The 14,569-nt window shown below is 40.2% G+C and overlaps 2 protein-coding genes across 7 annotated transcripts; one reads left to right on the top strand and one right to left on the bottom strand.

Moving 5' to 3' along the window:
- Positions 1-8: 8 nt before the first annotated feature.
- Positions 9-13,333, bottom strand: LOC135169832 (protein enabled-like). Of its 6 annotated transcripts, none has more exons than XR_010300257.1 (10): positions 8,598-9,072; positions 7,282-7,603; positions 6,505-6,683; positions 6,102-6,272; positions 5,588-5,649; positions 4,589-5,499; positions 4,302-4,484; positions 3,835-4,087; positions 3,331-3,579; positions 9-2,425 (listed from the first exon to the last, which is right to left on the bottom strand). XR_010300257.1 is itself a non-coding variant. In XM_064135185.1 (10 exons), the coding sequence occupies exons 1-10, from the start codon at positions 8,783-8,785 to the stop codon at positions 3,490-3,492; spliced, it is 2,298 nt and encodes a 765-aa protein (XP_063991255.1). In that variant the 5' UTR covers positions 8,786-9,074; the 3' UTR covers positions 9-3,489. The 6 variants fall into 6 exon arrangements, 5 of the variants coding, with proteins under 5 accessions (XP_063991255.1, XP_063991259.1, XP_063991256.1 ...); XM_064135185.1 differs by having other exon boundaries at positions 9-3,493; positions 3,555-3,579; positions 8,598-9,074; XM_064135189.1 differs by lacking the exon at positions 8,598-9,072 and adding an exon at positions 12,984-13,333 and having other exon boundaries at positions 9-3,579.
- Positions 13,334-13,841: 508 nt separating this feature from the next.
- Positions 13,842-14,563, top strand: LOC135169857 (cytochrome c oxidase assembly factor 5). Its single transcript, XM_064135245.1, has 3 exons — positions 13,842-14,104; positions 14,177-14,278; positions 14,422-14,563. The coding sequence occupies exons 1-3, from the start codon at positions 13,949-13,951 to the stop codon at positions 14,461-14,463; spliced, it is 300 nt and encodes a 99-aa protein (XP_063991315.1). The 5' UTR covers positions 13,842-13,948; the 3' UTR covers positions 14,464-14,563.
- The last annotated feature ends 6 nt before the right edge of the window (positions 14,564-14,569 follow it).

The raw sequence follows: 14,569 nt of genomic DNA, 5'->3' as shown, positions 1-14,569 counted from the left end.
CTGAGAGCTATAGGTATACGATACTTTTATTGTTTGTCGTTCATTTACATACAAATAATTTCGTTCCTTCACCTCGCGTTTCTCAATCGGCGGTAAAAGTTCTGAATCGCTCGATTAATTTTTCACTCCTCTGTCATTATCAGTGGATCTCTCACTCACCAGCTCATCGCTGAATTATGTACGATTTTGCAAATTTATATCTATGCCTTGATACAAATTACTTTTACATAACTTACCATCTAGATTTCAAATACTATGTGGCGTTGTCAAATCGCTTCATACTTTTCTCATTTTTTTTTCTTTTTAATATTTATACTTCCTGACTTTCCACACTGCTAATGTTGTTTATTTATTAAATAAAAATTAGGGGGAGGTGAAGAGTCAACAGTATTTTCCCACGGTGTTGGGAGTTCGGGGCGACCAATGGACCTGGAGGATATTCAAGATTTTCCTTCTCTTCATTTCTTACAAAATTACCAGCGAAACAATATAAATTATGACGCAATTATGCCAATAAAATTATCCTTCCCCATCACTATCACTGCACTTCCCATACTCTTGAACATCCTCAATCATCAAATCGAAATAACAGCAAAATATCAGCAAAGATAGATTCGCCTGTAGCTTACAGAGGCACTCCCAAACGAATCATTCGGCGAATAAAGATAATAATTTCGCAATGAATAAAAAATATTTCGCACTTACTTCACTAGACATAATAAACGAGTGAAAGAAAAATTGCGCAGTCAAGTTCAAAGCATTTTCACCATCGATAACGATCGAAATCTCCATGAGAATCGATTCCTTTAGAATCCAGCAAGTTCAATGAATCGCAAAAGTACAAAAATACAAAATTACACTAGAATTTATTCGTCTACATGTGGTAGCAGTGAGTTTTAATAAAATTCTGATCCCACGAAAACCTCATTTGTCGAATGATTCGACTACCTCTGAACGATTTTTGCTCAATTGCGAATTGAACTGCAAATGCCATTTAATTTTCCACGTATCAAGAAAAAAAAATCTGTGTTGAGAGCAATCAATCTCTTCATTATAAAAAGTATATCACAATATGCAATACAAATTGTAACGGATAATTTCACGAGAAAAAAAAACAATTACATCTATTGCAAGCAACTTAATGGTATCTCGTCCGGTTCGCCCGATGATTCTCAGGGTTTCAATAGTTCATAGCGCTTCATTTTACGAATTAAATTTGTCTAACGCCTCCTAGTGCACAACCCATCGTTACTGTCCTAACGAGACACGAAAAAACTTCACAAGTGCTCGGTGAAATCAATTATTCACCTCGAACTACACTCGAATGATCTAATTTACGTTAATAGGAATAGAATGGATGAAAATAAATATTTAGTGTGGAAGATATACTAATTATATTTACAAGATCGTTATAAAATATATGAAATAATATTATTAACGGTTAATTTTATTACGAAACGGAAAACTCGTGTCAAGGAAAATATTATTCATTATGTCTGAATTATAAAGAACAATTTTCTCTTCGAAATAGTCAACTGTCAATTGAAAATATCAGAAAAGAAAGAAACATTTATTCTGCCCGGTGTAGAGAGTTATTCTACTCCTCAATTTATTTTCACGATATTTTAATCAATTTCACAAGCTAAGAGATACCCCCCATCCCGTCAATCTTACTCAGATGATCAATCCAATTTCTCTTGCATTTACATTTGCGTTTGTGTGAATGACCAAGGGACAAGCGTATCTAGGATTATTCGACATATCAATCGAACACAAATACTTATTTCCCCGTGTCATCGATTAAATATAAAATCTATCAAGCGTTTTTATATTTTTTTTTTGCATGGTGTAATACAGCTGTAAACCTTTAGCAGAAGCATGTGCATTTGGGTGCGTGGAAATTGTGTAAATACAGCGATCAGCCTTTGAAATATTATTAACTTTATAGTAAACATTTTTCTCGCCAATTATTCATTTATAACTATCACCAAATTATTACAAAAATTATCGGATTAAAATGTCCTCGTAAAAGTAAAAAAATGGAAGGGATTTTATATCTGTGTTTGAGCTGAGAATGCGGGAAAAAAAATTATCAGCTTCCACGATACATAAATTTTACCGCAGCCTCCCCTCAGTTAATACGAATTTCAGTCGTCAGTTGGATAATCAAGTGCACATTGTTTTCGTAATTTTAGTCGCTGAATAAATTATATCAAAAGCTATTAATTAGCTTAGATTATCGTTCCATACTGCTTCATTTTTTGTGCTGTATTTAACAGTGCACAGAGGACCACTAGGCTTTATGTGACGTGATGGATCACCACATATCAATCACATTCGGTTTATTTACATTATTGAGATTGTTTTCTTCCGATTCAGTCTTGAAGGCAACTAAAGTGTGAAGAATTTTAGAATCAGTACGTGTCTGTAAAAAAACCATCAAATTATGCATTCTTACGATTAATCACGATTGAGTAGATAGAATTGAGTTATTCAGAAAACGAATGAGTTTTTTCGCAATTAAAATTTAGATTACCATGCCTCCCTCGTTTACTCGCCAATGAGATATTAATATGTAAAGCCTTGTGCGAACGATTTCTCGAAAATAATAAGTTCATTCACCAATCGACACTTGTTCCAATAAAAACAATTGGTGCTTTTCATTTAGTTTTTTTTTTCAGATTTCGCGAACTGTTTGAATAAACCCAAGTCAACACTACGCAGATCTTGGATATGTCCAATTAACTAATAATTAATGAATCACATAAATAATCCGACAGGATTGAAGCATGACCTGAATTTTTTTGCGTCATCAGTCTGAAGAACAATTCAACGGAATGTATCAGAATGATCGTGATATGTACCTCGTTAAATGCAATCTTGAATAACTTTAGCGCTCATTATTTTTAATAAAAAAATTACTGGAGAACAGAATGTAATATGTGAATTACAAAAATTTATGTCACGACCACTGGTGAACTGTACATTTTTGTGCATTAAATCGTCTGTTTGATTTAGATTGAACTTCAATAAATTAATCAACGACGACTAAGCTACATTATACCGCGCGGGACCAATCAAGCTGAGAAAGTCCCATTCAATGAAACGTTAAAAAATCCTTAAAATTATCGAATGATTTTACAGTAATAAAGGCATACTGTTCCAACAGTCACATCTCTAACAGAAATTCAAGTAAAATATTTGATAAATGTGCGTTGGTAATTTCAGTGACAGCTCAATTGGTCCAATTATTATCTCCTCGTCAATTATCAATGACAGATTGGGGCATTGAAAACTTCAATTTCACTAATCTAAGATTAAAGTACTTACACACAAATGGCTGATATACACGGATATTGCTACACGATTTTTGCGCTTGCATCTCTTTCCGTTTATCCTCGAATGTTTTTTATCGTTATTATCAATAGTATTATTATTATTGTTTTATTAAAAACCTCGTATGTTGATGTCGATGATGCTGTAGTTCACCTATCTAATCAAATCTCTCATAAATACCGTTATTTCTTGATGGAATATTATCCTCGGTTCTTTACCTTCTGCTGAGTTCGACTTTCAGAGCTGCAAAAATTCATCAAAAATCATAATGAATATTCCTGCAAGTTGTTAAACGCTAGGATTTCAGAAATCCCAGTTGGTGACCATTAGAGTGAATTTTAATCCAAATTAATAATCATTTTTTAGTATTATTATTCTTCTAAGCTCTATTATTGAAAAAAAATTTTTATAAAAATGTATTCATCAATTACTTATGACGCTCTAGGTCACCAAAAGGGTTCAATGAATCAATAAATTAAGCTCATGTAAGAAACATACCTTCAACAATGTCAGTTTTCATTTTTTGAAACTCCTTTTTAACTTCCTTGATGATTTCGGCTTTAAAAGCTTCCATTTCTTGAGCAGTGAGAAAAGCCCCCTCATTAATACCATTGACCTTGAGAAGGGTGTCTTCCGATGCTGAGCCAAATCTCTTCCGAGCTGATTTTGGTGACTCTGCGCCATTTGAAAATTTATTATTCGATGCATTACTCTTGTCCCATGATTTCTTGTCTGGAGAACTCTCTGGCTCCTGCAATAATTTATTGACACATTAGTATTGTTATTCTATTACCAGAAAACATGCACACAAATTAAGTTCGCCACGTATAACATATGCTAACATCATGCGCAAGACTGTCCTCATTAGTCAATGGGTTCGAGGCGGTAAATTCAAATAGGCCGAGCGGAACGCGATGTCGGTCTTGTTATGACTTAATTAATAATTATCAAGGTGATGGACGTACTGGTGGTTGCTCGGGCTGTTTCTTCTCGACAGCAGCACGACGACGAGCCAGTGTCTTTGCCATTTCGTCCATCATCGAGGCCATACCACCGCCACCACCACGTCCAATGGTTCCATAATTACCACCACCGCCGCTTCCACTGCTGCTCGTGCTGGAACCACTGTTTTCAACTGGCTGGGCTTGCTGGAATCACCAAAATGATTAAAGCCATAACATTTTTTTATCCATTGACCTTCCTCCAATACCTATCATAATCTTGAATTATGAGACTCCAAAAATTAACCCACCTGTTTTTTTTTCAATCTGGCAGCCTGCAGAGCAGCTGCAAGTGAATTAACATCAGGCGCTGGTTCACAGTTGGACGTAACATTAGCACAGCTATTGGGTACGGGTGGGGGTGGGGGTGGTGGTGGAGCAGCGGGACCTCCGAGCGGTCCCATTGGAGGTGGTGGTGGTCCACCGGTGTTTGCAACCGGTGTATATGCATTAGCAGGCTGTGCACCACCGCTGGCATACTGATTCACGTTATTCACTGGGGTACCATAAGGATTAACATTTCCAGTCTGTCCATATTGTCCCTGTCCCTGTCCAGTAGCAGTGTACTGGGCCTGTCCCTGGGCATACTGACTCGGTGTACTGGCATACTGATTTATCGAATTACTACTGCCATATTGGCTACCACCGTACTGTGAATTTTGACTGCTTGCATACTGATTAGCTTGAAAATTAGCATTACTTCCATAGAGATTTGGCTGACTACCCGATACTGAATACTGATTCTGATTATTTGTATACTGATTTTGATTACTACCATAGATCGAGGGTGACTGCTGGGTGGATTGATTGGACAGGTTGCACTGGGAGGGTGATTGTGCGTACTGAGTAATCATGAGGGGTGGCACTGGGGCTGAGTTGAGGTTCATCATCGCGGGTGGACAGGGAGGCGCTGGGGGTGCTGGAGGGGGTGCTGGGGGACCCGAAATTTGCGGCCTGAGGGCTGTCATGGGGCCGGGCATTGGAGGCGCCTGGGGCTGAGGCGCTGGAGGCGCTGAAGACGTTCTGTGGTGGCCTGATTGCTGCTGCTGCTGTTGCTGCTGCTGAGCTTGCTGCTGCTGCTGCTGTTGCGGAGGCACCTGCTGCTGCTGGGTTTGTGGCTGGACTTGGTAGCTTGGAGACACTGCCAGAGCTCCGTTTGAACCTGGAGTTTCATGGAGATTATTGAATTCTATATAGCGATTTTTTTTTAATGCACCCACTTTAGTATTAAAAATAATGTTCTCACCCACCTTGACTCTGTTGAGACATTCTACGCTCCTGAATAATGGCAACGTCTTCCTTAGTCATGGTCCTAAAAAATAAAACAGCCAATATTACTCGAGACGTGCCTTCGCCTATCCCTCGTACAGCTCAATAAACGACGTATGTAATGCCAAGCAAGATCAGTCAGCCAGCTAGAGACTAACGTATTCAACAATAGACGTAATGTTTTATGTACCTCTAGGAACCAGCTACCTAGAAAAGGGGTCATTAAACGACATTGTCTAAACATCACCGTCATATGACCTCATTCAACACTGTGTCACAGTCAATATCATCCCATCACATCCCGCTGAACGTCGTAATGACAGTTCGTACGTGGGAGGAGTAAGAATTACGTGATTAATGATGGGGGAAGTGATGACATGCATATCATTTTTTTTTTCTTCAAGCTAACAAGTACACAGATGAATTGGAATACTATTTCCGAATTTATATTTCTTTTCCCTATCGTTAATGAACCCTCTAGCAATCGGAAATCACCTCGTAACAGGCGCTGTGATGTTGACAGCATTATTAATGGATGGGTGATGATTCTGATTTAGGGTGGGAGTCGAGGGCACTGAGGAGGACGTTGTACCCCCCGCAAACTGTTGACCGAGTGATAGTGAGATGCGTGTTACAGTGTCCACTGTGCACTGACCCTGGGATTTACTGCAATCACCCAGGAAATGAGTCTTTAAATTTCATTACGAATTATTCTGTCAATACCCGAAATATGAGGTATAGGGATATTATTTACTGAATTATTCCCTCACAGGAATCATTTTTGGGCGCAGAAAATTTTATTTGTACGATTTTATTGAAAATATTCAACTATTATATATTTTTCATGGCAGTTTAAAAATAATTTTGTAATTTATAATGGTCTTACTGGTTTTCGTACCTATATCCCATGTCCTCCTCGTACTGGGTCGCCCCCTGAGACGGCGGTGGCTGCTGCTGCTGAGGTTGTTGAGAGTAGACAGTCTGCTGCTGCTGCTGTTGCTGTTGCTGTTGTTGCTGACCAGCCGGCGTGACAGTTGGAACAAGACTTCTCGATATGTTACTCCCATTGTTCAGCACCTACGTAAATGCACCGACAATTAGCGTTCAATTTATCGAGATGGGGTTAATCAAGTAGAATGAGAAGGCTGATGGCTTTGAAAGGTCTAACGGAAACAATCATCATTTAAATTTGGCCATTGGCTGTTAGCAGAAAATTTTCCAGTTGACAACAGACCCAGAAAAATGCATTAAAAACATATTAACAATTCAAGGACTAATGAGATTTTTATGAATGAGAAAAATTTGAAATTACGATCTATCATGACCCTCGTGTTTCGTATCTGTGAAACACCTTTGGGAACCCATCCACTTGCAGATAGTGTCCCATTTATATATCCTCAAATAAAAATCAAAAAAAGTGGAGCAGGTATCAGGGGAAGTTGCTACCGGCATTAATGTTCACAGAAAAAAAATGGAAAGAAGTTCATCAAAGAAAGATGAAAGAAGCCAAGAGGCTAGAGCACAGAGTCTAATTGAAACGATGGCGACGTAGACATCACAGTAAGCCGCTTCTAGTCTCTCATAATTCCGTTGAGGGAAGGAGAAATAAGGAAAATGGCAAAATTCAAGATGATAAAAAAGAAAAATAATTATCAAACGAAACAACATTACTCACATCAAGTGTCTGGAGCATTGCTTTAGCAAAGGCATCCGCATCATCCTTACTCGAAAAATTCAGTCCATATACTTGATTGTTGTCTCGCCACTGGTGAAACGTACCCGTAGCCTGATTGTACTTGAGTCCCCTCAGTATTGCGCAGTTGATAACGATCTCGTGGTCCTGGAGCTTTCGTCCAACAACGCGAAATGTATTGTGAACAACGTGATGGTACAGCTGTACTTTTGAAAGGCCCGACGAACTGCCACTGGGTATCCATCGTTTGATACCGTCGTCGTAGACCATCACCGATGCGCGGGCGGAGGATATGCTCACTTCACTGAAAATACGAGAATCATTGCGTCGATTAGTAATTAATTGTGAGTAATTAGTTATTTTTGCTTATTCAGTTTTTTCAAATAACTTTCAATGTTGTGCCTGAAAAAATAAGATATTGGAGGTTCGTTAAAGAGCAAATTCCAGAACTTTCTCAATCAGACATTAACCTCGGTAATGAGTCGCTGGATATCTCAATATTGTGTCATAAAAGCACTCGTTAACGAGCCAGATACGCCATTAAACATCATGTCATAATTGTGATGTTCCGGTAGCTGATAAAATTCCTTCTTAAAATAACAAATAATGCTAAATTTTCGAAAAATAAATTTCCATCTTCAACTTCGAGTGTTCGATTGATGAGTAATAATTCCCCAAAATTGGCTGACTTATCAGCCGCAGAAATAAATCAATCAAAGGACAAATCGACTAAGAACACGACTTCCCCACCCTCCAACCGCCGTAATGCCCCATCGTCTGTTGACCCACTATAACATCATTTTCTCATCGGGCACCTGATCACCGACAAGGAAATCCCGGCCCATTATCGCATATCACACGCGAATGAGCCGCGCGGTCGGACGGTTAAAGGGCGACTCCAAGAGTACCCACCGAACGAAACGGACTAAATGACGTGCGAATAATTTGTTGATTGTCCGAGCACGGAGTCCCAATTCCTTTTCCATAAGTACCAGCGACGATTTCGATTTGGCAATCGATTGGCTCGTGAGTCCACCGTAATTCGCTGTGCGACGACAGTATCATTCGCACGTGTCCTTGAAATTGTCTTTCGTTGAAAATTTGCGCGAGGACAAGCACAAAGGAAGTCGACACGATGGTGTAACGGAAAGAAAATAAGTCGAGGTAAATCGAACAGTCCCCCAAATTGCATTCGAAAATTCTGTTTTTCCTCGTTTCATTTTCAATATCGACAGTGCCACCAGAATTTCCTCGAAATAGAGCAAATATGTGGTCCACGAATATAATCAAGATGTTACCATCCCCAAGAGGATTCCTGCAGTGACAATTGTCGTGGTAGATTGCTTCCTCTTTGTCTCCATTCAGCATAGGTGCCCTGGACTCCATCTTCCCCATGCACCGTTATTCGCCGCCCGTGAATATCCGAGTGAATTGTATTTTCCTCCTCCAGAAGATGCGAAAAATTGCTCACCGTTCTCCTCGACATCCTTCGATCCCCCAACAAATAATCAGTTGATATTCACCGACCAAAATCCATTCAACAACTCGACTCAAGTAATTTCGTGATCCACAATCTGCCAATGGAAAATTTTGAATTCCACAACTGCTCCAGTTGAACTAATTCCTCACCAACAATGACTATTTTTCCCTCTTCCACTATTGCTGAAAGCTCTGGGTAGAGTTCACACATCAAGATTCACACGTAACTCATTCAGCATTTCGCATGGATCAGGTAAAAGTATACATCACGATGAAATGTTAATTCTATACTGACGCCAGGCAGTATAGAGCGTAATAAAAAGACCGGAGTTTTCAGAGAGGATGTGTGCTAGCGAGATACCGTGACTTCCTCGCACGTCCTGTACAGGGGACGTCTAGGCGTACCGCAGATAACAACTCAAGTGTTTATAAATTAAAAAAAAATGAATTAATCCACACGTAAATTTCACGCTTCCCGGTGTACGTGATTGACGGTATGCTATTCACTGTCATATGTGGTACATTAACATCGTTAATTATCTGGGCATTTTAATTGCTCTCGTTGTCGTCGACCGGGTGGAGTTGGGGGAGAAATCCCGGGAGGTCTTCATCGAGAATTTCATCTCATATTTCCAGCATCCAGTTTCCAACAATGTTGATGGAGTCAGGCGAATGGACAACGATTGTTCATGCACGAGCATCAGACCGGTCGATGCACTTCTTCCTTCCTGATGGTACATACACAAACCAGTCCATATAAGAAGCGGTGAACACCTACGGCTTGGCATCTCCAGATTCAGTCTACCAATGGTGTGGTGGATGAGTTTTCAGTTTACACACGAGACAATTCGCAGCAGCAAAATTTCTGCGATAAATGACATGTAAAACATTTCATTTAATTTTAAAAATCGATAAAAAATTTACATAAAAATTCCTTTTCAATCAAAATTGCTGATTTATTGCTAAAAGTGATTGGAGAAATTGTCTTGTGTTGTTGGTCGATCTCGACCCTTGGATGAATCAAATTTCCAATAGCTCGACGAGAAAATGAAAAAATTATTGGATGGATTAATGGTTCATTGCAAAAATGTCCTCCCCTAAAAAATGCTTTTTCCATTTCTCCACAAATAAGAAACCCTGTCATTGGAGACACACGGCAACAGCAGTATGAAATACGAGTAGTTTATGGGTCGTCGAAGCAGAAATAAAGCTGAGAGACTCGCAGGAGGAAGGCAGGTGGCATCAAGTAATCAACGTAGTATATAGACAGTGAAACAGGCTCAAGTTGTATATACTCGGCTAGCAACTCTTGGTTTGTATTTCCCTCGAAAATGGCTAGTACAAGTTTTTTTTTTTATCATAAAAATAAAAGGGAGAGAAGTAATCCTGGGGAGGTTGGTATCATAGTTTTGCTGTTGGGCTCACGTTTTCGCCAAATACCAGACGCCAGAAATGTATGTATCAAGTAAAACGAAACGTCTCCGTTCAACTTTCCAAGAAGCCAAAGAACAACGGAATGAAACAAAGAAATAGGATGAATAAAACTGGAAGAAGAGAAAATATCCGTAAGCGAGATATGGAAAATACGAGCTCAGGTTGGGTAAAATTACACACTCCATGAGTTTGCAATTTATTGAATGGAAAAAATTCCAAAAATACATAATAATTGCATTGAAAACGTTCAACTATTCAATTTTTTTTCGGCTCATCGTCCATAACATATAAATAATTAAACAATTGCCAACATGAGTCTGTCACGATTAATGGAAAAAGTTGAAAATTCAACGTCAAAATGAAGGGGGAAAAAAAATGAAAACTGGGGCTTAATTATGCAGAAAATTTCGGAGCTCTCATCGGTGCCAGCACACTCACTGAGACAATGCACTTCAAGGATGAATGCATAGTTTCCCCTTCCTCCCACCCCTAGCAATTCCCCCGCTGAATCGGAAAGAACTGTGCATTATTCAGAGGACCCGAGAACATTGTGGAACGAAACTGTGTGATGTGAAAAGGGATACGATTGATTAAATCATCAGCCAAAAATTTTAATCAACCTCGAGGTGAAGATTAAATGTCCTCGTGAGAACTATTTTAACGAAATATGTGGATATTTCGTTAAAAATAAATTAAAAAATTGAATCAAATATGTCAGAGGGTAGAACTGATCAGTCCCGATTGTTCCACAGAGTTAGCAATTTAATTTAATAATCTTAGCCGGCACTTTTGCCTCACGATGCGTGTCTTGAAAAAAACCCCAGCACATACCCTCCCAAGCATTGAATGCACTCCTGCAACTCAGCATACTCGAACGCTCCGTAAAATTAGAATTCCCCCATTTTGCCCGTGTGAAAAACAACGCGCAAATGCATCAGTAGACGAGAAAAGAATTGCGAGAAAAATACGATAAAAAGGGAAGAATCACCGAGAGAAGGAGAAGGTGGTCGAATTCACGAGGCTGTCGTTCTTCACAAAACATATATTTACGTTGGGCAAGGACACATCAGTCCAGTACATTCACCCCCCCCCCCTTTGATCCCCCCCCCCCCGCCAATGAACCGTCTGTGTCACACAGTTGGTTTTGGATATCCCCGTTTTTATGGGTTCGTCACGAGGGCCACCCTCCCTCGTTTGCCAATTGGGGTCTCCCGAAATAAAGCCCAGCACGAAAGTATTAATCCATCCCCCTCCCTCCCCCCTCGATACCTTCTATGTACGAATAAAAATGCCGATGACTTTCTCACTTCGATTTGATTTTTTTCCCATTCAATTTAAAAATCAATTGGGGCCAGCAATAAAAAATGTCTCAAGTCTCTTACGACGATTGTCTTCAGGTTTTCATCGAACGTTTCTAATATTCGCCAGGTCCTGAGGAAAAAGAATTGTTTAAATATTATTTTTCTCGATGAAAAATAAAAGTAAAAGACACTAAATTGGAACATGAGGACCACATTTTGCGACATAAAAGATATGGAAATGTTGAAAAGAGGCAACAGTGGAATTTTCGTTAAAACTTTTTTATACTGCGGTGTACAACCTCCAAAGGTTATCACGAATTTTTCGCTATCTCCCCTAGATTAGAAGATATTCTCCAAAAACTGAGCCGAGACCAACTAAGCTCGAACAGTTTCCCCACTTGGTTAATTATCGTCATCGTGGTAGTTACCGTCACCGATAAAAAAACGTCGAAAGTCAATCCGAACTCGCCTCGAAGACTGGTTTAATAACTCAATGCTGTCCTTGCGGGTGTAATTACGGGGTTTCTCAATGACAACGACTGGATGACTAGCACCCACAGTGCGGGAACAATGTCTTCAAATGTAATTTAAGTTGCACGAAATACCCTGGGGAAGTTGCTGAAAGAGGTCAACTTTGGCTGTTAAACAGGAGAATGTATGAAAATGCCTGAGGGACAGAAGAATCCCCTGGGTTCCTCCCAGATGATGTTTTACCACCAAAATACATCGACATATGCGACATACAAAATGAGTTGAGCTGATCTACGCCAATGACTTATCGATACAGACTCCTGTGAAACATCAACTGACTCACAATCAGTATCTGAACAATGCATCAACTGATTTCATTTTTCAGGTAAAATGTGTCATTTTATTCGAGTGCATCACACCGATAACAACCACGATTACCCCATTATCTCCTCCACGCGTGCAATGGAAATACCATCACCACAATGGAACAGTGAATTTCCTTTTCACTCATCAAGAGCCTCACGTTAAACAATACCGGTAGGTGTGTTGTAACGATAAAAAAAAAGTCGTGAGGAAATGCGAGTGAAGGATTGCGTGCTTTCGATTTCAACGAACGGGAAAATCCCGTGAAAACACGAGCATGTGCCCCAACGACTGGAGACCGAGGTCCGAGGCTAACGGGTAATTCTGGGTGTCAAGAGGACGTCCCAAACGTCATTACTGTCCCCTCCCCGGATTGATGACCTGGCAAAGGCGAATGACATTAATTTAGCACTGATAATGCTTTTTGGAGAATTATCCGGGGGATGAAAAAGAAAAACGCCCTTTACCCGGACACATCGCACGAGTGGGATAAAGGGAGTGGATCAATTGACGGATAAACAATGAGGCAAATCCACAACGAAGGGGTGGCAATGGACCAACGGCCGTCAGTTGGGCCCAACAATTTCCAGATAATTCCACATTTATTCGATCAGAAAAGTTTTTTTTTCAACTCACGTCATGGTCGCTGAGCTGGGGGGTAAGTGCTATGCCCTCATGCACAATGAATTTCTTCCTCTGCACAGTATATCACTGATACCATGAAAACACGCAAGATTCGGGCACGATTTACGATAATTCGACATAAATAATAACAGTACTCAGTGTTAAACTGCAATACGATTGTTTAAATAAAAAAGTTCAACTGTTCGCACACACAACAAACCACTGGGATTTTTTTTTTGTCCAACACTCGGATGATTTTTGGTACACCCTACCGCTGGCACATCTGGCCGGCCATATTGCCGACTATCGCGTTGAATGTGTTCCCCCTTGGTGCGGCGGTGCAGACTCCACAACGGGTGGGAGAAGGAGGAAGCGATAAACTCTCGCTTTTTAACTCGGGGATTGGGGGTCTTTGTTCACCGGCGGAGTACTGGGTATCGCTGTCGCGGGAAACGATTGTCAAGGATTCGATAGTATCGATGCTGATGAGTCGATCGAGGAGGATGAGGGGCGAGGGGTTGAGACGGTGACGAGCGCTACTGGGAGGTGTGGTGGTCACCGCAATTACTAGAATCAACATCGGGGAACGCTGACGATAAATTTGATTGTTATTGGGACACACAGAGGTCACCATTTGCAGATACCCTGTAGGCAGTGAGGATTACTTACCGATGCCATGCGAAAAACGAAAAAAATCGATTTTAGAAAATTCCCGGACCCCCAGAAAAATCGGAAATTGCCTCACGAATCCAACGGGGTTGGAAAAATTGAGTTATCTATATTATTTATTAATTTATATTATTTATTGGCGATAAAAAGGCCCCAGTCAGTGTCAATGTCTTACCGACAGTCACGTCCACCATGGTAGTTCATTCGCCCCCGCTTCGAAGTGTTTGCTACGCAGTGTTTTGCTACAATTGCTACTGAGAACCAAGATCCCCCGTGTGAATGTTTTGTTGGAGTCTCAAGTTGACGCAATGTCGGAAGATTCCGAAAAACCCGAACGAACCAGTGCTCGACCCTCGCGGATGGTGTTTTCCAAGAAGAATGAACGATTGAAGGATCAGACAAGATGTGCTGGGGTCAGAGCGGATCTGAAGGTTTGCCTGTTGGAGAGTGATTGCTGCAAGATAGTTGAGTAGACTGACTGTTGTTGGGATTGTGGTGCTGTTTTCACGAGGTTATTCATGATGGTATCTTTGCAGCAAAGAAAAACACCTAAAGAGTGCATCAAGGCTACGGATGGATCTGTTCCGGAAGACTGTCAAGCTCTGAGGTTCGTTCTATATGAGTGCAAAAGGTCCTTGGTAAGTCTATAACTAAAAATATAAATAATTTACCTGAGGTCTGCTGTTCCTCACGTCACCATTGAGGTTATGGAACGTCTCGAGTTTGCCACTACTTTTGGTAATAGGAAATCTACAAGAGATTTTTCTCTTTTATCCTCCAGGTCGATGGCAGAAAGAGATTTCGTGGACCTGTAGGTTACTAGAAATACTATTAATAAATAACAATCACCTTCGATGTTACATAATTATTTATAAATACCAACAATCTAATAAACAACTAGGAAGTACACGGTAAAATGTGAATTTATT

The sequence above is a fragment of the Diachasmimorpha longicaudata genome, chromosome 15 (genome assembly GCF_034640455.1).
Source record: "Diachasmimorpha longicaudata isolate KC_UGA_2023 chromosome 15, iyDiaLong2, whole genome shotgun sequence".
NCBI classification, from domain to species: Eukaryota; Metazoa; Arthropoda; class Insecta; order Hymenoptera; family Braconidae; genus Diachasmimorpha; species Diachasmimorpha longicaudata.
The sequence above is the reverse complement of the archived record's forward strand: the minus strand, read 5'-3'. Positions and strand labels throughout refer to the sequence as shown.